At 42.0% G+C, this 26275-nt stretch overlaps 1 protein-coding gene across 4 annotated transcripts in view; it reads left to right on the top strand.

Moving 5' to 3' along the window:
- ilrun (inflammation and lipid regulator with UBA-like and NBR1-like domains) overlaps nt 1–26275 on the top strand; it is a 111891-nt gene that overhangs the window by 66984 nt on the left and 18632 nt on the right. Inside the window, exons 5-6 of one of the 4 annotated variants that reach the window (XR_011587474.1) lie at nt 12413–12556; nt 13969–17038. The exons of 1 other annotated variant lie outside the window; for it this stretch is intronic. Coding sequence is in view for 1 of the 3 variants with exons in the window: in XM_070858881.1 (XP_070714982.1) it covers nt 13969–14004 (36 nt within the window). In the remaining 2 variants the exon portion in view is untranslated. 2 more of the 4 variants (XR_011587475.1, XM_070858881.1) reach the window with 2 other exon arrangements.

Raw genomic sequence — 26275 nt, 5'->3', positions numbered from 1 at the left:
CTCCCCCCCAGTCTCTCTCTCTCACTCACTCCCCCCAGTCTCTCTCTCTCACTCACTCCCCCCCAGTCTCTCTCTCTCTCTCACTCCCCCCCAGTCTCTCTCTCTCACTCACTCCCCCCAGTCTCTCTCTCTCACTCACTCCCCCCCAGTCTCTCTCTCTCACTCACTCCCCCCCAGTCTCTCTCTCTCACTCACTCCCCCCAGTCTCTCTCTCTCACTCACTCCCCCCAGTCTCTCTCTCTCACTCACTCCCCCCCAGTCTCTCTCTCTCACTCACTCCCCCCCAGTCTCTCTCTCTCACTCACTCCCCCCCAGTCTCTCTCTCTCACTCACTCCCCCCCAGTCTCTCTCTCTCACTCACTCCCCCCCAGTCTCTCTCTCTCACTCACTCCCCCCAGTCTCTCTCTCTCACTCACTCCCCCCCAGTCTCTCTCTCTCACTCACTCCCCCCCAGTCTCTCTCTCTCACTCACTCCCCCCCAGTCTCTCTCTCTCACTCACTCCCCCCAGTCTCTCTCTCTCACTCACTCCCCCCCAGTCTCTCTCTCTCACTCACTCCCCCCCAGTCTCTCTCTCTCACTCACTCCCCCCCAGTCTCTCTCTCTCACTCACTCCCCCCCAGTCTCTCTCTCTCACTCACTCCCCCCCAGTCTCTCTCTCTCACTCACTCCCCCCAGTCTCTCTCTCTCACTCACTCCCCCCCAGTCTCTCTCTCTCACTCACTCCCCCCCAGTCTCTCTCTCTCACTCACTCCCCCCCAGTCTCTCTCTCTCACTCACTCCCCCCCAGTCTCTCTCTCTCACTCACTCCCCCCCAGTCTCTCTCTCTCACTCACTCCCCCCCAGTCTCTCTCTCTCACTCACTCCCCCCCAGTCTCTCTCTCTCACTCACTCCCCCCCAGTCTCTCTCTCTCACTCACTCCCCCCCAGTCTCTCTCTCTCACTCACTCCCCCCCAGTCTCTCTCTCTCACTCACTCCCCCCCAGTCTCTCTCTCTCACTCACTCCCCCCAGTCTCTCTCTCTCACTCACTCCCCCCCAGTCTCTCTCTCTCACTCACTCCCCCCAGTCTCTCTCTCTCACTCACTCCCCCCCAGTCTCTCTCTCTCACTCACTCCCCCCCAGTCTCTCTCTCTCACTCACTCCCCCCCAGTCTCTCTCTCTCACTCACTCCCCCCCAGTCTCTCTCTCTCACTCACTCCCCCCCAGTCTCTCTCTCTCACTCACTCCCCCCCAGTCTCTCTCTCTCACTCACTCCCCCCCAGTCTCTCTCTCTCACTCACTCCCCCCAGTCTCTCTCTCTCACTCACTCCCCCCCAGTCTCTCTCTCTCACTCACTCCCCCCCAGTCTCTCTCTCTCACTCACTCCCCCCCAGTCTCTCTCTCTCACTCACTCCCCCCCAGTCTCTCTCTCTCACTCACTCCCCCCCAGTCTCTCTCTCTCACTCACTCCCCCCCAGTCTCTCTCTCTCACTCACTCCCCCCCAGTCTCTCTCTCTCACTCACTCCCCCCAGTCTCTCTCTCTCACTCACTCCCCCCCAGTCTCTCTCTCTCACTCACTCCCCCCCAGTCTCTCTCTCTCACTCACTCCCCCCCAGTCTCTCTCTCTCACTCACTCCCCCCCAGTCTCTCTCTCTCACTCACTTCCCCCCCAGTCTCTCTCTCTCACTCACTTCCCCCCCAGTCTCTCTCTCTCACTCACTTCCCCCCCAGTCTCTCTCTCTCACTCACTTCCCCCCCAGTCTCTCTCTCTCACTCCCCCGCCCCCCGCAGTCTCTCCCCAGTCTCTTGCCATGAGCTGTCTCGGGCCTAAGCTATGAAATTCCCTCCATAAATCTCTCCGCCAATTTACTTCTATCTCTTTCAAGACGTTTCATAATACCTGCTTTGACCAAGCTTTTAGTCATCTGTGACTATCTCTTTCTTTGGCTTCATGTCATTTTTTGTCTGAATATAATTCTTGGGACACTTTCTTCCGTTAAAGGCAAGTTGTCCCAATTAAGAGTAAATAAAGTACCAAGTATTAATAATGTTGAACACAATTTTTTATTTTAAAATTCTTTACTCCTTGATGTGAAACATTATTAGTGCCAGACTAAATGTGTTGGGAGAGTTTTAATTCAGTACCTAGTGGGTACTTATCCATTACACAAAAAAATCCCAATATTTATTGGTTCCTCGTATCCAAAACCCTGAAGTTGACAGCAATGGGGAATAGAGTACTTGACATTGGTGGTGTTCACACTAGTACAGTAGAATTGCTCTTCTAAGTTTCAAGTTAAGGCACATTATTAGTGAAACTCGGTCAACACTTTTTCCTGTATCTGATGTGTGCTACACTTGATCTGGAAGTGTTTATTCTATGTTCAAGTTTCCAGCGCTGATCCTTTGGGAATTGATTGGCCAGATTTTGCCGCAGCTAGGCATTTAACGGTGTCTGCTGTTAGTTAGACGCCCCTGCACTGTTCAGCTGGAAACAATTTGCCTACTACATTGCTGAAAGTGCGAGTTGATAACAGTGAGGGAAACCTGGGATCTGAATGAACAGAGAAACCAACTGTGTATCTCCTTAACCAATCGGATTGAAGGATTGAGAAATAAACGGTAAGACTGAGAAGGAAGTGTGGGTGAATTTAATATCAAATCAGATACAGAAAGAGAAATAGAGAGAGAAGGATTAAATTAAGAAAGAGAGAAAAAACAGACAAAGGAAAAGTTTTAAAAAATGTTTTCAATTTTAAATTTGAGATTTTAGAAACCTCCAACAACAATTAATATTTGAACGAATGAGACTTTCTGTGCCAAAAAGGTTGGTTGGCAGTACTTAATAATTATCACGTCATTGAGAGTACTTGCGCTTGAAATGACCAGGCTTAACTTTCTGTGACAAGTTTAGTTCGTATCGACTGCAACGCTGTTTTTGCAAAACTAATGGCAGAGTGGCGGAACTCTGACAACAACTTTTAAATGTTGGCATTTAACCATGCATATACTCCTCGCCTGAAGTTGCTGTATCATTTGCGCATAAATAACTGCGAGCATCATTATTGCCACTGTTATTTTGTGGTGGCTGGTGTGCAACGGCCACCCCACGTTAAAAGAATTCATGCACAAGCATCTTCCACCATTTAAAATGAGTTTCATCAGTCACCTGAGTACTCATTTTTAGTGTGGAAGCAAGTCATCCTCGACCCCAAAGGACTGCATATGACTGACTATTTTGACAGCAAAATCTGGCCCATAATCTTTTAGGATAATGAACTAAAGTTTTCGATGAACAAGTCACTGAGGGTTGTTGACCGTCTTTCATTTCCTTGCCATGTTGTGAAAAATGTTTGATTTTGTAAGCCTTGATCAAATAAAGTTTAGAAATTTCATGGACTGCAACATCTGTTACATAGGCTTTTATGACCTATAAACTTGGAAAGGGGAAGTAAAGAAGTGACTAACTAAAGAAGTTAAGGATAGTATTAGATTTATAGTCTTAAAATGTTGCGAAGAATAGTAGTAAGCTTGAGGATTGGGAGAGCTTTAGAAACCAGCAAAGGATGACCAAAAAATTGATTTAAAAGGGACAAAATAGAATGAGAGTGAACTAGCAAGAAATATTTTTTTTAAACAAATTGTAAGAGCTTCTACAAGTATATAAAAAGGAAAAGAGTAGCAAAAGTAAGTGTTGGAGGCTAGGACAGGTAAAATGATAATGGGGAATAAGGAACTGGCAGAGACTTTAAACAAATATTTTGTATCTGTTTTCACAGTAAAAGCCACGAAAAGCGCACCAAAATAGTAAGGAACCGTGGGGCTAATAAGACCGGCATGAACACGATGGGCTGAATGGCCTCCTTATGTTGTAATTTTTCTCTGATTCTAAGAGTGAGGAACTTAAAGTAATTAATATCAGTAGAGAAAAAGTACTGTAGAAACGAACGGTGCAGCAGAGATAGTGGATGCATTGGTTGTGATCTTCCAAAATTCCCTAGATTCTAGAACAGTCCCAGCGGATTGGAAGGTAGAAAATGTAATCTCACTATTCAAGAAAGTAGGGAGAGAGAAAACGAGAACTACAGGACAGTTAGCCTGACATTAGTTGTCTAGAAAATACTGGAATCCATTATTAAGGAAGTGGTAATGGGGCACATAAAAAATATGATTAGGCAGAACTGACTTGGATTTATGAAGGGGAAAATCATGTTTAACAAATTTATTTGAGTTTTTTGAGGGTGTAACTAGCAGGTTAGATAAAGGGAAACCAGTGGATATAGTATATTTGGATTTCCAAAAAGCATTCGATAAGGTGCCACATAAAAGGTTGCTACGCAAGATAAGACTCGTGGGGTTGGGGGTAATGGATTAATATGGATAGAGGATTGGCTAACGGACAGATAACAGAGAGTAGGGATAAACGGGCCAATTTCCGGTTGGCAGGCTGTAATTAATGGGTTGCCGCAAGGATTGGTGCTTGGGCCTCAGCTATTTACAATCTATGTTAATGACTTAGATGAAGGGACTGACTGAGTGCAATGTATCCAAGTTTGCTGACGATACAAAGTGAGGTGGAGGCGAGTCAGCTGTCAAATTTAAAATGATTGACAGCGGGTTGGGACCCTGTTGTCAACACCCCTCTATGCTAGTCTCCCAGGTGTCTGGTCTGTCAGCGCTGAACAGACCCGACACCAAGCAGCGGGGGAAAGCAAGTTACATTATTAACAGCTTCTAACTGCATTTAAAAACTATTTTAAGCTCACCTTTTGATTTAAGAGTTTGCCAACGACTTCCCTGATGCTCAGGGATCACATCAGGTAAGGAGATTGGGTGTTGTGTCAGCATGGGATGATTTCTTTACTTGACAGCTGCAAATTCGATAAAAATTCCCATTTCATTGGTGTTCACTTTCCAAGGTTAGAAGCTGTTGCTTACTGCATTTTGAAGTCAGATTGAGCTTTATGCAACTTGTAAGTCTTTTGGAGCAAACACACTATCCAGTGTCATCTCATTAGAACAACCTCTCTCACCATTGACAGATCGCTTTTGTCATCTCAACCTTACCTGCCATCTATTCCATCAGCATCGGCACCCTTGAAAAAATCTCACCTTGGTCCTCAATCCCACCACGAACAGCTACAACACCAGCATCACCAGGCACACCAACAACACCAACCTTCTCCTTAATCAAATGATGGTGCAGAGGACATCAACGCCCGACCACATTGCTGCCTGGGACACCAAGGATGACCTCACCATGGCTAGATTTACTTCACTTGATGCTGTACACCCTGGCTGCCACATGATGCACCAAGTTGGCACCACCCCACACCAACACCATAAAGCATCCCTACAATTACCAAGCAATTCCTTTCACACTTATCACCATTGTGGGGGGATACCTTATATCTCCCCCTTCACTGCAACTCATTAAGCCACTTCCAAAGGTGCACAACAATCTGTCCAAAAATGCAAAGTCTTGAAAATAAAGATTTCAATGTTTGATAACACATTAACAGAAACTTTATATGAACCCCAAGTGCCTACCCTTGTGTGGTGTTAGTAAGTATGCTTACACTAGGGTGAGGGTGAGTGTGAGGGATGGCTAGTGAGATGGGGATGTGATAATGTAGATAGATAGAGAGGGAGGGATGGGAGGAGGTGCAAGGTAAGTTGGTGTGAGTAAGGATGTGCAGAAGTAGGGTAGAAAAGGCAGAGTGATGGGGACGTGATGCGAGGCAGAGCAGGATGAGGTTGAGTGTGGCATTGCAGTAACATTTTATGATCTATTGAGATCCGTGAAAAGTTTGCGCCACTGCAGCTAGGTCCTCCTGACGACATCCCTGCTAGTGTCCTCTGGAATGTGCAACTAGGCATATGGAGGGAGAACCTGGGTGCAGCCGTGCACTTCTGCAGTGATTGTCAGTGTTTGCAGCAGCTTAATACTTTAGAACACTGACAGCATAACTGTCAAAATCAATGTGGACATGGTCTCTTTAAGGAAACTGGCTGATGACATGTCATCAAATAACTGCTTCCTTTTATTTGGCTGGGAACCTTGCTGGGTGGGCTTAACAAGTCCAATCATTGTAAAATCACTTCAGCGCAGTGGGCTGGGACCACGCTACTGCCCTCGGCCGCACCGAACCCGCCTTGGTTGGAGAAATCTCAGCTTAAGAGCCAGCAAAGGGATATAGACAGGTTAAGTAAGTGGGCAATAAGGTGGCAGATGGAGTATAATGTGAGGTTATTCACTTTGGTACGAAGAATAGAAAACAGAATATTTTTTAAATGGTGAGAAACCATTAAATGTTGGTGTTGAGAGGGATTTACGTGTCCTCGTACAGAAAATATAAAGTTAGCATGCAGGCACAGCAAGCAATTAGGAAAGCAAATGGCATGTTGGCCTTTATTGCAAAGGGGTTGGAGTACAAGTGTAAGGAAATCTTACAACAATTATACAGGGCTTTGGTGAGACCACACCTGGAGTACTGTGCACAGTTTTGGTCTCCTTATCTGACAAAGGACATACATGCCTTGGAGGTGGTGCAACGAAGGTTCTCCTAGATTGATCCCTGGGATGAGAGGGTTGTCCTTTAAGGAGAGATTGAATATATTGGGCATATACTCTGTTTAGAAGAATGAGAGGTGATCTAATTGAAACATAAGATTCTGAGGGGAGTTGACAAGTTGGATGCTGAGAGGTTGTTTCTCCTGGCTGGGGAGTCTGGAGCTAGGGGCCATAGTCTCAGGATAAAGGATCAGCCATTTAAGACTGAGATGAGGATGAATTTCTTCACTGAGGGTTGTGAATCTTTGAAATTCTCTATCCCAAAGGGCTGTAGATACTGAGTATATTCAAGGCTGAGATGGATAGATTTTTGGACTCTACGGGAATCAAGGGATGTGGGGATCAGGAGGGAATGTGGAGTTGTGGTCGAAGATCAGCCATAATATTGAATGGCGGAGCAGGCTCAAATGGCCTTGTGGCCTACTCCTCATTCTATTGTTCATGTAAAAAGAAAAAAAGACTTGCATTTATATAGCAACTCTCACGATCACCGGATGTTTCAAAACACTTTACAGCCAATTAAGTACTTTTGGAGTGTAGTTACTGTTGTAATGTGGGAAATGTGGCAGCCAAATTTGCACACAGTAAACTCCCACAAACAGCATTGTGATAATGACCAGAAAATCTGTTTTTGTTATGTTGATTGAGGATAAATATTGGCCAGGACACCGGTGATAACTCCCCCGCTCTTCTTTGAAATAGTGCCATGAGATCTTTTACGTCCACCTGAGAGGGCAGACGGGGTGTCATCCGAAAGACGGCACCTCTGACAGTGCAGCACTCCCTCAGCACTGCACTGAAATGTCGGCCTAGATTTATGTGCTGAAGTTCCTGGAGTGGGACTTGAACCTTCCGACTCCGAGGCGAGTGTGCTACCCACTGAGCCACAGCAGACACCAATTATTGTGATCAGCAATTATTTTTAAGAATGCGTTATGAATTTTTATCCACATAATTTATTCATTCCTGTGTCCTTAAGAGTTTTTTTGCACACTGGTCAATTATAGCTTTCAATGAATGGAAGGATTTGAGCAGTGATTTTTAACATTTTTTTGACCAGCCTCTTGTGCTGAGACGTTGATGTAATTGTATCAAGTTTGTTTCCTACATTGAGATACAATGGGAAGGTGCTTCAATCTAGTTCAGTGTTTTAAGAGAAATGCCCCATCTGTCCTGAATGTTGTAGTGGCACATCTAAGCGGCAGTTTTTATGTGTAAATCTCGACTAGGAAGGTTGTATAGCCTGATGATGTCAATGATGGAGGGAGGTGCACCATAGTTAACCCAAATCTGTGCTATATTGATATGAACACACTTACCAGCAGGGGCCACTGGATATCAATAAAGAATGGTAACATTGATTTATTTATTTACTTTTTTTCTCCCCTCCCCCCCAGAAAAAGTGCAAGGATGCTGAGTCCTGCTCCTTACTGACTACTGGGATGAGCTGACCTAAGTACAGAGCAGGAATTGAAGCTGGAACCTTCTGAATTATATGGCGCTGTAGTAAACTACACATACATTGAGTGAACCATTGCACTTCGATTGGGTTCAAAATATAATGTCCAAATTCCTGTTTCCTTGACACTAATTCTGTTTCCCAACAGCTTCTGTGCTTCAACAAATATAAGTACCCACAAAGCTTCTCATCTTCTTCATAAGATATATCTAAAGCTTTGAAGTTCCTAATGAGTTTATTCCTGTTCTATAATAGCTCTTCAGTTTTCTGTGCATCATACTGAGCGATTTTACCAGTTTGCCATTAAAGAAGAAACTTGCACCTTTAGTGTCTTCAGGATGTCCCAATGGATTGCTTCTGAAATGTAGTTACTGTTATGTAGGCAATTGCAGCAGCCATTCTGCTTGCAGCAAGGTCCCATCAACAGAAAATAAGAGAAGTGACCAGATAATCTATTTTGGTAGCATTGTTTGAGTTTGCAAGGATACCAGGAAACCTCTGCTTTATTCAAAGAGTACCATAAGATAATTTGTGTGTACCTGAACAGATAGGGACTCTGTTTGGCCTCTCATTAGGCACTTCTGACATTGCAACAGTCCCATGGTACTATACTAAAGCATCAGCCGAGATTAGGTGCTCAGATCTGAGTATGGAGCTTCAACCTATAACCTTTTTGAGTTTCTTTTGGTTTATCTAATTTTGTCAGTAACCAGAGGAAATTGTACTTAAAATTGAGATTTCTAACATAATAAACACAAACAATACACACACAAAAACAATCCTATTAAACTTTCCTATAATATTGTCTTTTGTGTTTGGTATGTCTCTCAGAAAGCTGGGGCTGGAGTTCTACTTCCAGAATGCAGCTGTGTCACTGTATACATGCTACACCTTTTTTTCCAACTACAAGTCCAAGAATGCACCATTGTCAATGTGCCTGTCACTCAATAAATTAGAATTCCCAGAATGTGGATTAAAGCTATTGATTTCTCCTTGCTCTAATACAGTGCTGGTAAGATTGGATGGGGCTTTAAAACAGAAAGCATTGCTCACTCTGAGAATGGTCAGTCAATTAATTTTTTTAAATCTGGTGATTTTCTGACAGGACGAACACAAATTCTCACTTGCACCCTTCTGATTGGAAATCAGGAGGAAATGAAATTCTCAACTGCTGTCAAGTCATCTGAGGAAATGAGGTATATAAAACCTTGTGGGGCTGTTGTTTACTCCCAGACATACCTGTTGATACACTGATCAAGGTCCAAGGAGTCTTGCAGATGCCCATGACCTATCACTTTCAGAAACACCTGTTGCTACTGCAGTACCAAGGGAGTTCTGCACTGTCGCAGGTGCCATCTTTTAGATAAAAGTTTAACCCAAGGCCCCATCAGTCTGTCCAGGTGGATTAAAAATCCCAAGACACTATTAGAAGAGGAGGAGGAGAGTTCTTCCAGTGTCCTGACCAACATTTCTCTCAACCAGTAACCCCAAAATGGGTTATCTGGTCATTCATTCACTTGGTGTTTGTGGGACATTGCTATATGCAAATTAGCTGCTATGTTTGCTTGCATAATAGTGACTGCACTTCAAAAATAATCCATTGGTTGTAACATACTTTGGGATGTAACATACTGAGGATGTGAAAGATGGTATATGAATGCATTTTCTTTGTCTTAATGCAGAATAAGCCTGGTGCTATTTGTGATTTTTCATATTTCTATCCAACTTGAATAAAGCTCTAAATCTGTTAATTTTGTATATAAACTGACACATTTTGTTGGCAGCTTGCCATAGTGGCAAAGACATGTCATTAAAATGTGTGCAACAGCATGAATGGAAGCCGGAACCCTTGAAAATGGAGGGACAGTATAAATAGGGCACTTGGACAGAGGCCATTTGACTATTTTGTTGAAAATATTAGGATGTTATTTGACGTGAACTTCAGCTATGTAGAGAGATGAATATTTACAGCAATTCTGCAGACAACTGTAAAAGCCTTGAGGAAAAAAAACACTTGCCGTTCAATTGGCACACCACTCAGAATTTAATGATTTTTTTTCAAGGATAAGAACCTATTCCATTAATGTAAATTTTTAGAATGGCAGATGGCGGTCAGAATTCGACAAAATTTAAAAATCTTTTATGCTTAAACCAGACCCACATGAGCTAGGAGTGATGGTTTCATGACTTAATAAAATGCCCAAAGATGCAACTAAATTATACTGGGATGCAGGGAAAATACTTACTCCTCCCCTATTTTTATAATAATTTTTCTTCAATCTTTTAAAAATGTTTCTCTGATATCAAGGAAATGTTACTTCTACCATACTTGTCAAGTTTTTGAAAAGTACAAGACATCCTAGGCCTGGCTTTTAACAATATAATTTGGACCGTCTCATAAAACTGTACTATATTATCTGGCATTAACGATCAGTAAACATGACTAGAATAAGACTAATTGCAATCTTGACCTCCAGTAACTTTTTTTAAAGTAAATTCTGCAAACCCACTCCTTTTTGTGTTTTGAATTCTCTTCTGTTCTTGCCCCTCTCCTCCCCCTTCTGCCACCCTGAAAGGGGAGCAAGGGGAAAAGTCTCCTGTCTGAAATAGGCATGTTTTCAGCCATTAGTCTGGCCTGTTCTTACATACACACCTTTCCCAGTGGAATTTTTGTAAGCTTTATTGATGCTTTCATTTTTTTTGCCCGAGATTTTTGCAAAATGATTCCCTCCTCTTCTAAAGGGATTGACTGCTGTTGAGCCACAATTTCATGGATGCTCGTAGTGCTCTTGCACTTCACCCAAGGGGCCATTCCTCGTGAACTATAGTGACATCACAGCTCAACCAAATCCTGTCCCCACACATGCAATTTCCAGTAGGAGCCATTTTCAGTAGGAGCCATTGGGTACTGATAGAATTGGGAACCTTTTGAGTTCCCCATCCCAGCTGAGGCCAATTGTTGTGCCCTACTGCCACCCAGGCTAAGATTGGCTAACTTTAACAGACTGGTAATCAAAACTGTATTTTGCTATCTAGTGTGTATGGCTGAGTTACGCACTGCCTCTTATCAACTGAACTATATGGGGGACCTTTTCTTTTTAAAAACAAACGACAAATTTATTAAATCTGCAGTCATGTTTATAATCTCTGCTAAGTGAATAGTTGTTTGCTGTTTATGTGAGGAATCAGATACATTAGTTTTTGATCTTCCGATCTAAACACCAAAATTGTGGCTCCATGGAAAGTTGACCTTAATATGTGGTGCAATTTGCAAGGTGCGAAGCTCTGTGATCAGTTGTAATTGATGGAGTTATCTTTGCTCAAGGATGATGTTGGTTAAGAATTGTTAGATTGATTGAACAGTTGCAAGCATTTCTTTCGTTCAGTGGATTCCGGGAAATGTACCATCTTCAGGAATAAAGCTGGAATTGTTTGATACCTATTTTCTATGTGTAACATATTCAGCTGTCTGCTTTCCCAAGAGTCTGAATGCATTGGTTGAAGCATGACCCCTTATTTTGTTGAATTGCTTTGAGAAGGGGATCTGAGCAAAGTGTAGGGTGTATGATACAACATATTTTGAGAGCACTATTTACTGAATACCTTTCTCTATACCTTTCTACATCATTGTAAATTGTGAAAGCACACAAACAAGTCAGAAGGAAAGTTAACCTAATTGTGGTGCTTGTCACACACTCTAGGGCTTTGCAGCTCAGTGTTGCTGCTTTTCCTTCTCTTGTCAGAATATGTGACATGAAGCATATATTCTGTGGTGATGGGAGGCAACATCATTTTGAGTTTTTTGAGGCGATGGAGTCTTCCAAAGACACATAATCTTGGGTATGATGGAAGTCCCAATATTCTAGTTTGATTTTTTTGTTTTAAATTTTGACACATTTTTCTGTCACTACTTATCCTGTGCCAAATGTTTTACTTTGAAGGATGTTCAACACAATTCACTTTTCAGTCAGTTGCTGACTTTCCCCACCCCATGACTTAAAACTCAGTACAACATACCAATGCCCACTGATGAAAATAGTCAAGTCATGGATAATGTTCTCCTCAGTCATCTGATTCTTTAGCGATCTCCAAAAAGGTGCCAATCATATTTGGATGGAAATTTTGCACTTGAGTTTGGAAAAAGATTAATATGGATGGGTAAGTACAGTATGAGGTTGATGGCTTGGGCTGTAGGAGCTATTAATACAACTAAATTGTGTAGGCATCTGTGAGGGTCAATTGTATAAAATAACATCTTTTAAATCTGGGATTGTGAAATTCCTAGTCCAGCACTCATTTCTGTGAAATTATTTTAAGGTGACTTTTTTTTTTAAATTTGAATTTTTAATTTATTTTTTTTATCTTTGAATCGTAATTTTGTGTGTGCTTGACTTTACAGAATGCCACAGAGAAATGTTGATTACACAAATGCCACCACATCCAAATAGGAAGTTGGAATGGCCTCAGTTCTATGGGGTGATGGATGACTGGCAGCGAGATACAAGGCAGAAATCAAATGGAGGGTTTCTAATATCATAAACCTGTGAGTGAAGCTTCAGCAGTTTTCAGAGTAACTCATAAATTCAGTTGCTGCCTTGTATCTCTGCCAGCCATATTTTCTTTATAGTAAACATGAAGCACCTTTTTACTAGATAAAGCATCTTCAAGTTGCTAGCAGGTGTGTTTTATTATTATTTAGCCATTGAGCAATAAAGGTTGTAAAGTGTACTTTGAGCTATGTACAGGAAAGTGACTTTGGACCAGAAGAATCCTCCATCATATGACTGGTATAGTATCACCAGTTTTTTTTTCTGGTCCAGAGTAGAGGATTGAGTTTTGGGTATAGAATATACACCTGAAAGTTAATGGTAACTTTGTTTTTCCTATTTTCCCCCCTCTTAAGGTCTTCCTACACTGCATGGAGGATGGGTTGGAGACCTCATCCCTGGCCTTCGCCAATCATGCTGTATAACTGTTTACTAGATGACATGCCGAAGTGGCACAAGTCAACTGGCCCTCTTATTTTTTTTTTTTGCCTCTCTGAGGAAGTACCATGTCTCTATTCTTCATGATGGCACAGTTGAGAATAGGACTTCACCTTGTGGCAACATGATTCTGGTCTGTAGTGCTTTGGAGCTCCAACAAGCTTGTATCACTATGCTACTTGTCTACAACCCCCTTTATATTTCTTACTTTTGAGCCTAGGAGGCTGTTCTAACTTCCTGTTGTGATGATGGAAATAATGTGATCGACTTTTGTTATGTAATTCAGAATTTTATTTGTCTGACTCCATGGGTTAGTAGTACAGAAGGTTGCATGGATATGCGGTAATTATTTCAGGCTAGAGCGGTAACGAAGCCTTTTGAAATCATTTTTGAGCATCAGCTTCCTGAATTAATGATTAGGATTTTTACGACTGTTTAGAACAATGAAGTCCTTGTTTTAAATCTCTTCTACCCAGTTGCTGTTCAATGGAATCCCCAATTCAGCAATCAATGGAAGAATTCTCCATAATCCCCCAAAGTCATGTGAGCAAGCCTGCCAAAATTGGCCCTAGAAAAAGCTTCAGGCCACTTTAACCTGGGACTTGAACTGAAGTCTCCTAATAGAGAGTTCAACATTGTTTCAACTAGATGATCCCGTCACCATTTTTTCAGTTGGCTTTTTCTTCTGTCTTCTGTTCAATTATGAAAAAGGCTTTGGATGGAAGCGGAGAGGTGGAGGGGGGGAGAGAGGGAGGATAGACGAGCGAGGGCAGAAATGAAAGTCAGAACAAGAGCTTGGCAGATTAATATTTTGCTTTCAAACTGATCTAAGATCACGTCGATACTTGAGGCTTCGTTACAGCCCTACTTTAAACTAAGTGGAAATAAATACTAACACACTACTCCCATGCAGTTCTGTTCCTGTTGCTAAGAAAAACATTTTCACTCTTTTTTTTTTTCTTCTTTTCAGGGTTTCCATGGCCCTTATCCTTTTGGTCAGTCTTAAAACGGGTATTGCCATTGTCCAGCAGCCTCTGGGGTCTTGGTGTCACTCTGCAATTTTGCTATGGTCCCATTCCCTCCTTTGACCCAACACTGAAAAATGATGGCTGTTTGTTTCAAAACAATGTATGCATGTGTGAATGCTAAATTAAAGAGTGCTGTAATTGTTTAAAAAACACAATGGATTTTTTAGATGACATTGTCAGAATAATTATGTAGTTAAACACAAAGCCATGTTCAAATTATTTTGCCTACTGAGCGACTGTAGTTTAAGCAAAAGATAAAAAAAAAATTATTTTGTATTCGTTTGTTCAAAGCATCTTAATTGTTGGAATTTTACCTGTGCGAGTGTGAGTTTGTTCTGTAACCTGCGAGTACCACATGGAGAGCGCATGAGTGGAGTAGGATTGTGTGCAAGATGAGTGTAACTCACTATAGAATGGGAGCAGTCTATGACAGCACAATCAATTGGAGACTTTTCCATACTGTACAAGAAGTTTATTAAATTAACACTGAAAAGTCTCTAATCAAGCTTGTGTCAAATTTTAGAAGTCACATTATCAATTATAGTTGATGCCGGCTAATGGCAAGCTTTCAATTTGTTGGGGATGTTTTATTCCAGGCTCCAGTTGATTTCAAATATATTAATGTGCACTAATGGGTTTTGCTATGTGTGGATGATCTGTTAAATGGAATGATTTCATGTCCACCAAAACATCCAAAATCACACGTCAACTACTCATTTATTTGTACTGAAACAACTGATGTCTCCTGCATCCAGTTTGAGTTTGTTAGTCCAATACCATCTAGTCAACTACATTGTTTAACCTGAAAAATGTCTCTCCTGTTCTCAAATATATTTTTCCTAAAGTTGGCATTTTTTTGCCAGTGGTTCTATCTATTCATAGCAAGTGTTCCCTTCCCTACACTAGCAATACTATTTTTAATATTGTCTTAGAACTGCCACCCTCATAATGTGCTATTTTGGAGCCAGTTTGTGTCATTGGATTGGCTGTGCAGTGATATTCACCTGCAAATGGTACTTTGCCAAAAATTCCATTGATATTAATTGGACAGAATGGTGTGATTTTTGCACCTGCTGCAGATGCCAGTTCATAAGAATATGTTAGGTGAGCATACTGTTTGTACAGCATTTTTGGTGTAGACATTTTCTGTCTCAAAGGATTAGGAGGGCATGTTTGTGCCTGGAATTCCACACGTTGTGTGCTCCTGATCTTATCTAGACCATTAATGGTACAAAGTGAAAGTAAGGGCTCCCCCACAGAAAAAATGTAAGAAACTAGTCACTCACGTTGCTTTTGTATGATTCCTACTGGCTGATTACAAAGCTACTGAGACCTCGGAACAGGCCACCTTCCCAACAATGCTGTGGTGTGTGGGGGGAATCTAATGAGGTGAGAATTGTAAAATTATGGGGAAACAGCAAAATCTGATTGTTTGGCCAGCTGATAGTTTTTACACAGTACATTGTTTTGGGATTTAGAAAACCCATCGTGTGCCTCCTAAAATGTATGTAACTTGGACATTCAATACCATAGTTCCCAAAGTTGAAAACACAGTATACTGTTCCTCATACTTGCAAAATGCATTTCATTCTGGAGCTAAGTAAAGTTTGTGCACAATATTGCTAAAGTCTTGTACGTCTGGACAAGACATAGCTTGGAACATAGAACATGGGAGGAGGAGAGGGTGGAGTAAGAACAGAATGGCCAAGGGCAGAACAAGGACACTGAACTGAGTGGGAAGAGATAATATTCTGAACAGAATGTAAGGGTGAAATGGTTTCTGCAGCATTCAAAATAATTACTGTTCCTGAGGTTCTTTTTGTTCTGATTCTTTCCAATGCTTGTGATTGGGTCTCAGTTCCTACTTTGTAAAGTTATCACCAAAACCACTGTACTGAGGGACATCAAGTTGAAGGAAGCACCAGTGGTATTTTCCTAATTGGCACTGGAACACTGCATCAAACTGCTTTCCACATGGTGAATATCTGCAACCTGAGGGTGCGGGCAGCTATTAATGAAGATGCATGCTGTAGCCAAGTACATGTTGAAGACTTCTGCGCTAATCTGGTCTGTAACCCTTTTAGGAACAAAACCATTTGGCCTGTCCAAAATACTAAATCAATGAATTGGTGGTGACTAGATGTGTATTTTTAAAAAATGTGATAAAATGCTAGTTGTCAGTTGAAAGTGGTGACAAATGGAGGTCTGTGCCTTTGCATATTTGAAGAGACTGTTTTAAAATAAAGATTTTTGACATGGATTTGCAAGCCATAACAAGTACAACTATAATATTTGCACCAACTTGTCAAATGCAGTAGTTTTTCCTTCTCTTCATATGCTGCTCATCTTTCATGCAGTCCTCTTATTTACAATCTAGGTTATGAATGATTTCATGGCTCAGCATTTAACATTTCCATGTGTGATACTCCTGAGAAACCTGTACATGTTTCAGCAGAAAATGGCAAAAGCCTCAGATTAGTAAATTGTTCGCAACATTGACCATTGTACCATTTGCATTGTAATCTTTTACAGTTGCAGTTCAGGCTGCCAAATACGAAGGGCAATACAGACCTCCAAATGTTATTCTAAAACAATGTAGGACATGAATAACAAATAAGTTGCAAATTCAGTCTCCCTTTCCCACAGTGGTCAACAGTCGAACAAAATTGTACAATACAGTGCATACCTGAAGATAAACTCCAAACTTGTCATTGAAACTGCACAATAACTCTAATAAATGTTGAAAATGGTATGGAATTTATATCTGAACACCTGGTTACATGCTTTCTGTTGACACTGAGTTTTAATATCTCTGCATTCTTTCAGCTGCTTGATATTAGTTCTCGGTCACCGTTAATAGAAGTGTAACAAATTGAATATGTATGTATTGGTAGACTTTTGAAAATGTGTTTGACAATGGAAGTATGTATGTACATGGCTAACTGCTGCACTGAACTGATCCAAACATAAACAGTTGGAAATGGTTGAAATTAAAGAAATGTCAATTTATAACTTGTGTGAATAATTTTACATATAGCTTAAGGTTGTCTACCTTTACTAAATATTTTAGGTGTTTCTGTTCAGTGTTGTAAAGGTTTAAATGCTAATTATAAAAATGTAATTGAATGTATTAAATAATTTTATGATCTGGTCAAGGCTTCATACAGTTAAGTTTAGACTGGACCACATCTTTGCAATTGTATTGTACAGTATGTACAGAAACTTTTTTTAACACAGAACTTCATTTTTTGTGATAAGTGTTCTATCCCTAATGGATGATCACGAGCCACATGTGAATGCCGAAGATGCAACTTTTTCTATTCCCTGCTAACTATTAATAGAATCACCATGTATTTATTACTGTATCTGTTAGTACGGTGCATCACTAACAATGGTCACACAAGTGGTTGTGAGATTCTCCCCATGCAGAACAAAAATGTTACTGACATTTCAAGAAGTGATTTTTATTGGTGTTTAGTTGACTTAGCCCTGTTAATTTAAGTATTCTTAACCAAGTGTATCTATCTCTGCAGCTATCAAAGAAGGAGAATTTACAATTGGATCAGCCGGAAAAAGTTTGATATTGATACTTGAGATATGCTTATATTTTAATTATTTTGGAAGGGAAGTACTAAAGACTTTCCACCTTTTTATAACTGTACATCTGACGTACAGTGATAACAAGAGCTTTAAAACTATAGACCCAAAGATGTTCACAGCATAGAAGGAAGCCATTTGACCCATTGGCTCTGTATCTTCCTCTGCTTCAAATATTTATTGAGTTTTCCCTAAAAAGCTGCAGTGGCCTTTGCCTCAACCACTCTGTGTGACACAGCATTCCACACACCCAACAGTGTGAAGTAATTTCTCTTAAATTCTCCCCTCACTCTCTGGTGGTGGTTTTAATTTTTCAAAATTGATAGCCCCACCCCTCAAAACTGCCAACCCCTGCATCTGTTACATCTTCTCTCAGTGGAAATAGCACTATTATCTCAAGTCACTCCTCATAACTATAGCTTCCCATCCTTGGCATCATCTTGGTGATTCTGTGATGTATGCTATCTATGGCTTTAATATTTTTAGCCTTAATTTAGTGCTCAGGACTAGACGCAGTACTCCAATTGTGATATAACCAATGTTCTGCACAAATTTATCATTACTTTTCTACTTTTGTACTTTATGGCCCTATTAATAAAAGCATACCTAAAACCTGTGAATTTTCTGGGCCACAGGCAGTTTTCCAAGGAAGCTAATTTCTGGGGACACTCCCTGAAGCAGGGTAAACTAAACTCAATCTCTGCAAAACTTCAAATCAGTTCTCTGAAATATTGCCAGAACGGGGAGATGCTGACCTAATCTTTGTTACAACAGTTTTTAATGTTTCATCATCATTTTGTTTATGATTAGTGTTGAGAACTAATTTTGAGCTTGGTTTATCTCATTGAAGAATAGTTCCTCCAACAGTAAAGTATTCTAATCTAATTGAACAAATTGTTAGAAGATTTTTATGGAACAAAAATGCCTGGCTTATTGTAAGATAAGAGATATTTACATAAAAAGGCTCATCATTTTGTCCAAGTTACTCGATTTTTTTTTTTGGCTCTTGTTTTAGATATTTTTATTCCCTATCTCATACATTATTTACCTCCTATAGTGAACAGGTAACTGGTTTCCACATCTCAGCCAATGCTGATCATGATGCAAATTCTGGAATTTAAATGTGTGACTAGAGCAGAATTGACCATCTTTCTTGTAAAGGCAGTACCTGACATCCAGATAATAATCACTTTTCTTTTCTTCCTCCACCCTGTGCCAAGAATCTGGGGAAGAGAAAGAACTGGATTGTCGACATTATGTTTATTTGAATTTGTCTTGCGGTGCGGAATTCCCTTAGAAAAAAATGAGGACTCCTAATCGTGTTTTAATTGTACTGCAGCGGAGCCTTCATTATCCATGCTCCGATTACCTGTTGAGATAAAACGTGTCATTGACTCATTGCACAGCTGCTAACACCAGGTTCCTCCTGTCTGACATAAAGCAACCTCACAATGTATTCAAATCACAGATAGATAGATTTTTAACCAATAAGGGAATTAAGGGTTACAGGGAGCGGGCGGGTAAGTGGAGCGGAGTCCACGGCCAGATCAACCATGATCTTGTTGCACGGCGGAGCAGGCTCGAGGGGCTAGATGGCCTACTCCTGTTCCTAATTCTTATGTTCTTATGTAAGCCAAGAAAGATTAATTGAATGTTACTTGTATTGCACTTGTCTTCAGTCACACACCTAGGATATTGCCCCACTATATGTGCAAGACCAACATTTGGAGACTCTTGCTTATCACACAATTTCCATTATCTACTGAGAAGGCTGGACAGTGGTGGGAGGGTGGGGGCGGGAAGGGGAAGGGGGAGGAGCAGAGGAGATCTCTACATTATGCTGGATAATAGAGATTCCACTCTAATTTTAATTTTTAGAGAAACCATCATACAAACGATGTTAAGTGATTAAAGTGACTGGGAGCAAATACTTTTAGAACTTTTTTTTATTTCTTGGCTATAGTTGCTAGTTGTTGAGCTTGATCAATTTTAACTTTTGTGTCTTACATTGTATCTGTTAGTAAGCCTCGCGCCTCCAATTGCAATTAATGTTTTGTTACCAGACTCGACCACAGGCACAGTGTTCTATCATTTTTAATGTCTGTGTAGGGGATCACACAGATCCTCTGGCCACTGTTATTCATGAACCAACAATGTTTCACCCTATGTTCTCCTTTTTATGCCACCATCTCCATTTTGATTTTTTTTGATCTGCCAACCCTTTCATTGTATACCTAATGTTTGATAATCCAATCCAATGATATTTCAGCTATGTAAAGTTCAACTATTATTGTGCCAAAGTTCTTTTGTGTATAGGCCACTTAACACCAACTTAGTATTTGTGTAATGGTACCAAAGTACGCAGCAGTGAGTATCTTCTACATTTTTGCATCAACCGTATTGACTTATTTAATCTGTTTGTTTTTTTGAGGGATTTTACTAGGTTCGTCTTCTGTTTCTGTACTGTTACAAAAATAAAGCACTCCCATAGGCTAACCCACTTCAGTAGGCTCTTTATGGTGCAAAATCCAAACTCTGACTCGATAAGTGTGTCCACCAACGTGCTGGATCCCTTCCTGACAGATGAGATGTTGCTCACAGATTGGCTATTGTTATGGGTCTCATTTGATTATAACTTGTATCTCTGGTACTCTGTTTTAATCAATTTCTGAAGTTTTGGTCTTGAGGTATTTATTTCACCTTGAAGTGCAGGTGTTGCAATTTAACAATATCCACGTGGTGCCTCGGCTAAACTTCAGATGCTTCCTATATTTTCATTTTGGTTCTTTTCCACCAATCAAGAGTCATCCTAAATGTCTTTGTTGCCTTACTTGTAACACAGCTTTTACCAAACTCCAGAATGGCATTTTTAAGGAAGACTAAAACACCGGAATGTAATATGTTAAGCAGAGATAGTGGTTGTAATCTACCAAAATTCCCTTGATTCTGAGGAGCTCCCAGCGGATTGAAAAACCGCAAATGTAACGCCCCTATTTTAAAAAAAGAAGGCAGACAAAAAGCAGGAAACTATAGACTAGTTAACCTAACATCTGTTGTTGGGAACATGCTGGAGTCCATTATTAAGGAAGCCATAGCAGGACATTTGGAAAAGCATGATTCAATCAAGCAGAGTCAACATGGTTTTATGAACGGGAAACCATGTTTGACAAATTTGCTGGAGTTCTTTGAGGATGTAATGGAGCAGAGTGGATAAGGGGGAACCAATGGATGTGGTGTATTTGGATTTCCAGAAGGCATTCGATAAGGTTCCGCATAAAAGGTTACTGCACAAGATAAAAGTTCACTGGGTTGGGAGTAATATATTAGCATAGATAGAGGATTGGCTAACTAACAGAAAACAGAGAGTCTGGATAAATGGGTCATTTTCCGGTTGATTAACTAGTGGGGTGCCGCAGGGATCGGTGCTGGGGCCTCAACTATTTACAATCTATATTATCATCATCATCGTAGGCAGTCTCTCGGAATTGAGGAAGTCTTGCTTCCACTCCTGAAGTGAGTTCTTTGGTGGCTGGACAGTCCAATACGAGAGCCACAGACTCTGCTACACGTGGGACAGATAGTCGTTGAGGGAAGGGGTGGGTGGGACAGGTTTGCTGCACGCTCTTTCCGCTGCCTGCGCTTGATTTCTGCATGCTCTCGTCGTTGAGACTCAAAATCTTCGATGAAGGGACTGAGTGTAATGTAGCCAAGTTTGCTGATGATACAAAGATGGGTGGAAGAGCAAATTGTGAGAAGGACACAAGAAATCTGCAAAGGGAAACAGGCTATGTGAGTAGGCAAAAATTTGACAGATGGAGTATAATGTGGGAAAATGTGAGGTTATCTACTTTGACAGAAAAAATAGAAAAGCAAATTATATTTTAAATGGAGAAAAATTGCAAAGTGCTGCAGTACAGAGGGACTTGGGGGTCCTTGTGCATGAAACACAAAAAGTTCATATGCAGGTACAGCAAGTAATCAGGAAGGCAAATGGAATGTTGTCCTTTATTTCAAGGGGGATGGAGTATAAAAGCAGAGAAGTCCTGCTACAACTATACTGGGTATTGATGAGGCCACACCTCGAGTACTGCTTACAGTTTTGGTCTCCGTATTTAAGGAAGGATATACTTGCATTGGAAGCTGTTCAGAGAAGGTTCACTAGGTTGATTCCGGAGATGAGGGGGTTGACTTATGAAGATAGGTTTGGCCTATATTCATTGGAGTTCAGAAGAATGAGAGGCTCGACAAGGTGGATGCAGAGAGGATATTTCCACTCATAGGGAAAACTAAAACTAGGGGGCATAGTCTCCGAATAAGGAGCCGCCCATTTAAAATTGAGATGAGGAATTTCTTTTCTGAGGGTTGTAAATCTGGAATTCTCTGCCCCAGGGAACTGTGGATGCTGGGTCATTGAATATATATATGTAAGGCGGATATGGACAGATTTTTGAGCGATAAGGGAATAAAGGGTTATGGGGAGCGGGATGGGAAGTAGAGCTGAGTCCATGATCAAATCAGCCATGATCTTATTAAATGGCGGAGCAGGCCCGAGAGGCCAAATGGCCTACTCCTGATCCTATTTCTTATGTTCTTGATGAATGTCTTCACTTGACACATCTCCATTACTTGGCATTTGATTTTTGAAATCGGCACTGCTGTCCAAATATTAAAGCATGTGAGGTGTCTCCTCTGATTTAATGATATTAGCAACTTCCTCCAGTCTGTTTCAAGAGCACTAGTCCAGGTTTGATAGAATGTAAAACACAGAATGAAAACCAGCTATTTGGCCAATCAAACCTGTTCCTTCCACAAACCATGACTGCACACATGTGGCCATCAAGGCACCCCGTCATCACCCAGGAATGTTTGTGCACCACAAGGACTTCCACTCCCTCAATGTGCAGCTCGTATGCAGCCATAAAAAGATGATTATGCATATGTGTGCGCCAGATTCCCAGACTCTTGTGTCTTGCGCCAATCCACCCTCCCTCAGCTCTTTGCACCTCCAAACAGACTGACCAGCTGGCTGTTTGGAGACGAGGGCTATCCAGTGACGACACCCTTGAGGAGGCCAAGTAATGATGCCGAGAGCACTATAATGACAGCCAGATGTTCACCAGATGTGTGATAGAGCAAGTAATCAGCATGATAAGATGCACTTCAGATGCTTTGACAGATCTGGAGGAGTTCTTCAGTACGCACCAGCCAGGTTCTCCAAAATCATCGTATGCTGCACGCTGCACAACATATTGCACCATCGAGGATTGAAGCTGCAGAAGGAGCAAGGTGTAGAGCGCACAGTCTCTACGGAGGAGGAGGAGGAAAAGGCGGTACACGATGGGGAGGAGGAACCGGAGATGGAGATGGCACCAGCAGCGCTGCACATTGTTGCCCGGGAGGCCTAGGATGGCTTTATAATGGCCAGATTTACTAAACTTAGACCAGTGTACCTATATGGTTGCCAACTACTGTACGAACTTCCACTCCCCAACGATGCCACAAAGCAGTCCTACAATAACCAAGCCAATCCTGTCGATCAAACCTCCATTGCTTGAGGTGAAATAATGCCTTACCATTCACCCCAAGGTAGCAAGCAAAACGGACAACACAGGAAAGTTGTGCAAAGAAATAAATTTATGTGCGTCATAAATATAACTGAAGCTTAATAAAACATTTTCATACACCAATGTGCATACCCTTGTGCATCTAGGATTGTGCCATTTTTCATTTACGAATACTTCTATGAGGTGTAACCCCTGTGGCTTCAGCAGAGGTAGAGGCAGGAGCAGCTTCCCTGCTGTGACTGCACTTTTGGCGGAGATCCTTTGGGTTTTGGAGACTGAGGGCCTCGCCAAAGACGATGACTCCTGCAATTGTACAGAGGCAGACTCAGCCATTGGAATCCGAGGCAGCATATGGGGCTCTGACTGAGGGAGACATAACCGGGGAGAAGCGGGAACGCTTTGAGAAGAACCCCCACTTCCACGTCTGCTCTGACCATCATTCCTCTCGTGGGCCACCTGCACTTCCCTGCTAGCAAGGAGCTGGACAGCATCTTGCTGCACATCAGTGGAGCGATGAAGTCTACATTGGTATCCCTCCTTGAGTTGAGGTCAACGAGTGTCTGCAATGTGTTCCCATCAAGCATGTTCTCTTTGGACTGGCTCATTTGCTGCTCCATGCAGATGGCCATCCTTTCCATAGAACAGTACGTTGTCGCCGTCGCCATCGCTTGCGAGATGGTGGTGCTCATGTTGGAGAGGGACTTCTCCATTCTCTGTACAGTTGCATACATTGCAGCTGCCAGAACCTCATGCAATTGTTGCTGCTCCTCCAAGATCACCCTCTGCATGCAGCTCAGGAGAGCTTGGAGCATCCCGCGCCCTCCGGCGAGGAGTCTCCACTGTTGTCTGTCTCCACCATCTACTCTTGCTCACTTGTGACATGAGATACCAGGTGACAACACTGCTCCATCTCCCACAGGACACAACAAGATGTGTGTATCTGCACTGGTGTTGGGTGCGTGCGCATGGATCAGCTGATGGTGCACCCTCATAAACTGGAGCTTCCTCTGAGGAGTTGTCTTCCTCCTCCGGCGGGGCAGGTGGGGGTGGGGGGGGGGGGCACTGGTTGGACCTGTGGGAGAGTACATTAGCAGTGTTACGATAAGAATGGGTAACATTACCATTATGCATATGATGACGTTTCTCTGACTGCTGACATCAGTCACCATGAGTGACTATTGTATGCCATGTGGCTGTATGAGATTTAATTCTGTCACCAGGTTGCTGGAAGGTCCCTCTCTCTCTGTCTCCAGCAGCTTTGCAACTCCAGAGATTTCTAGGGCCTCCTCTGCTGGAGTCACATTTGTGAATATTAGAAGGCTATCTCCAGTTCTCTGCCTCTCTCTGTTGTGGGCTTTCTACTCCTGCAAGAAGGGAAAGAAGAGAACTTTGAGTGATGGGTGGGAATGGTTGGGTTACATCTGTAGAGGGTGACTATGCGGGAGTGGCGTGACATTGCTAAAAATGGCCTCCTTCTGTGGTGTTACATGCTATGATTGCAGTAGGATGAGGGCGAGTGTCATTGCTGTCAGATTGGAATGTGAGTAGGTGCATAGACAGAGCGGGGTGGATGCACCTGCGAGGTAGGTTGGTGTAAGGAGTAATGTGCAGGAGTAGGCTTGGGAAGGCAGTGTGATGGGGTTGGGGTGACCGGCAGATCAGGATGTAGGTAAATGTGATACTCGCCTTTCCTGACCCCATGAGATCATTGAATGTTTGCGGCACTGGATCCACGTCTTCCTCACCACATCCCTGCTGCTGACCTCCTCTGTGATCTCCAGCCATGCCCTCTTCATGTCTCTTTTTGGACCAGCACTTCCAGGGGGTTATCTGGGAATCTTGGCGCTGCCTTCTATCTGTGTCTCCATGACCCACAGAATTCTCAATCATCATCAGCAATTTGTAGCTCTTCAAAGCACCTTGAACACTCCTACAACAACCTTCAAATGAGATGTGTGCAGGGCTGCTTGAAATATCCATGCTGAAAACAAGTTATCAGTGCTGTCATCAGACCTGCTTCATTTAATTGGATCGGGAAACCCGCATGATTCTTTCAATTGCTGCAATTGAGTTAAACGTGGAGTGCAGAACGTGCTGTTGAAATCTTCGGGATGGCGACCTCCGTGGCCCACATGTATCTGACCTGACTCCAAGGTGAAGATTCCGGCCTCTGTTTCTGACCTTACCACCAGTAAGGGGCAGGTGACATTTGTTGAAATTGTGACTCCTCACATTGCCCAAGTTAAGATGTGATAAAATTCAACAGCTTCTTTAAAGAAATTGTTTCTTTTGGATCAAATCTGTCTTTTTCTTACCAAGTAACCCTCATTTGTGAAAGTAGTTTCATTTCATAGAATCATAGAAAAATTATGACACAGAAGGAGGCCATTCGGCCGATCGCGTCCATGCCGGTCAAAAAAGAGCTACCCAGCCTAATCCCACCTTCCAGCACTAGGTTTATAATCCTGTAGGTTACAGTTCTTTAAGTGCACATCCAAGTACCTTTTAGATGTGATGAGGGTTTCTGCCTCTACCACCCTTTCAGGCAGTGAGTTTCAGACTCCCATCACCCTCTGGGTGAAAAAATGTTTCCTCATCTCCCCTCTAATCCTTCTACCAACTACTTTAAATCTATTTTTGTAGAGAGTCAGAAAGCAGGCCTTATAAGGCTGGGAAAACTAGATCTTAGTTGTAGTTTTATTACTGATCCACTAAACTTCAGTCTCATGATTATGGAAAAAGACAGCTCAAAGTGTTGATGAAAAAGTTGTATATGTCCCCATAAGTCATAAAACAATCAGACATTTTCATATTGAACTAACCTCACATACAAAGATCTTTGGAGTCATAATGTTTAGTGAGCTGGCCACAGAGCCTGGTTCTATCTAGACTGCAAGAAGAGAGACAATATAATGCTGTTGGCCTGGTTCTATCCAGACTGCAAGAAGACGGATCTGTCTTCCTTGGAGACTTGATCTCATTTATTACGTACTTGCACACAAAATCTATCAATCTGAAGTACAGCAAAAGCCTTGAGGCGATTTACTGATATTTTTGCTGACCGTTTCTTTGAAATAGAAAGGGATAT

Source organism: Pristiophorus japonicus, chromosome 17, assembly GCF_044704955.1.
Source record: "Pristiophorus japonicus isolate sPriJap1 chromosome 17, sPriJap1.hap1, whole genome shotgun sequence".
Taxonomy (NCBI): domain Eukaryota; kingdom Metazoa; phylum Chordata; class Chondrichthyes; family Pristiophoridae; genus Pristiophorus; species Pristiophorus japonicus.
Note: the sequence above shows the minus strand (reverse complement) of the source record. Positions and strands in the feature narration are given on the sequence as shown.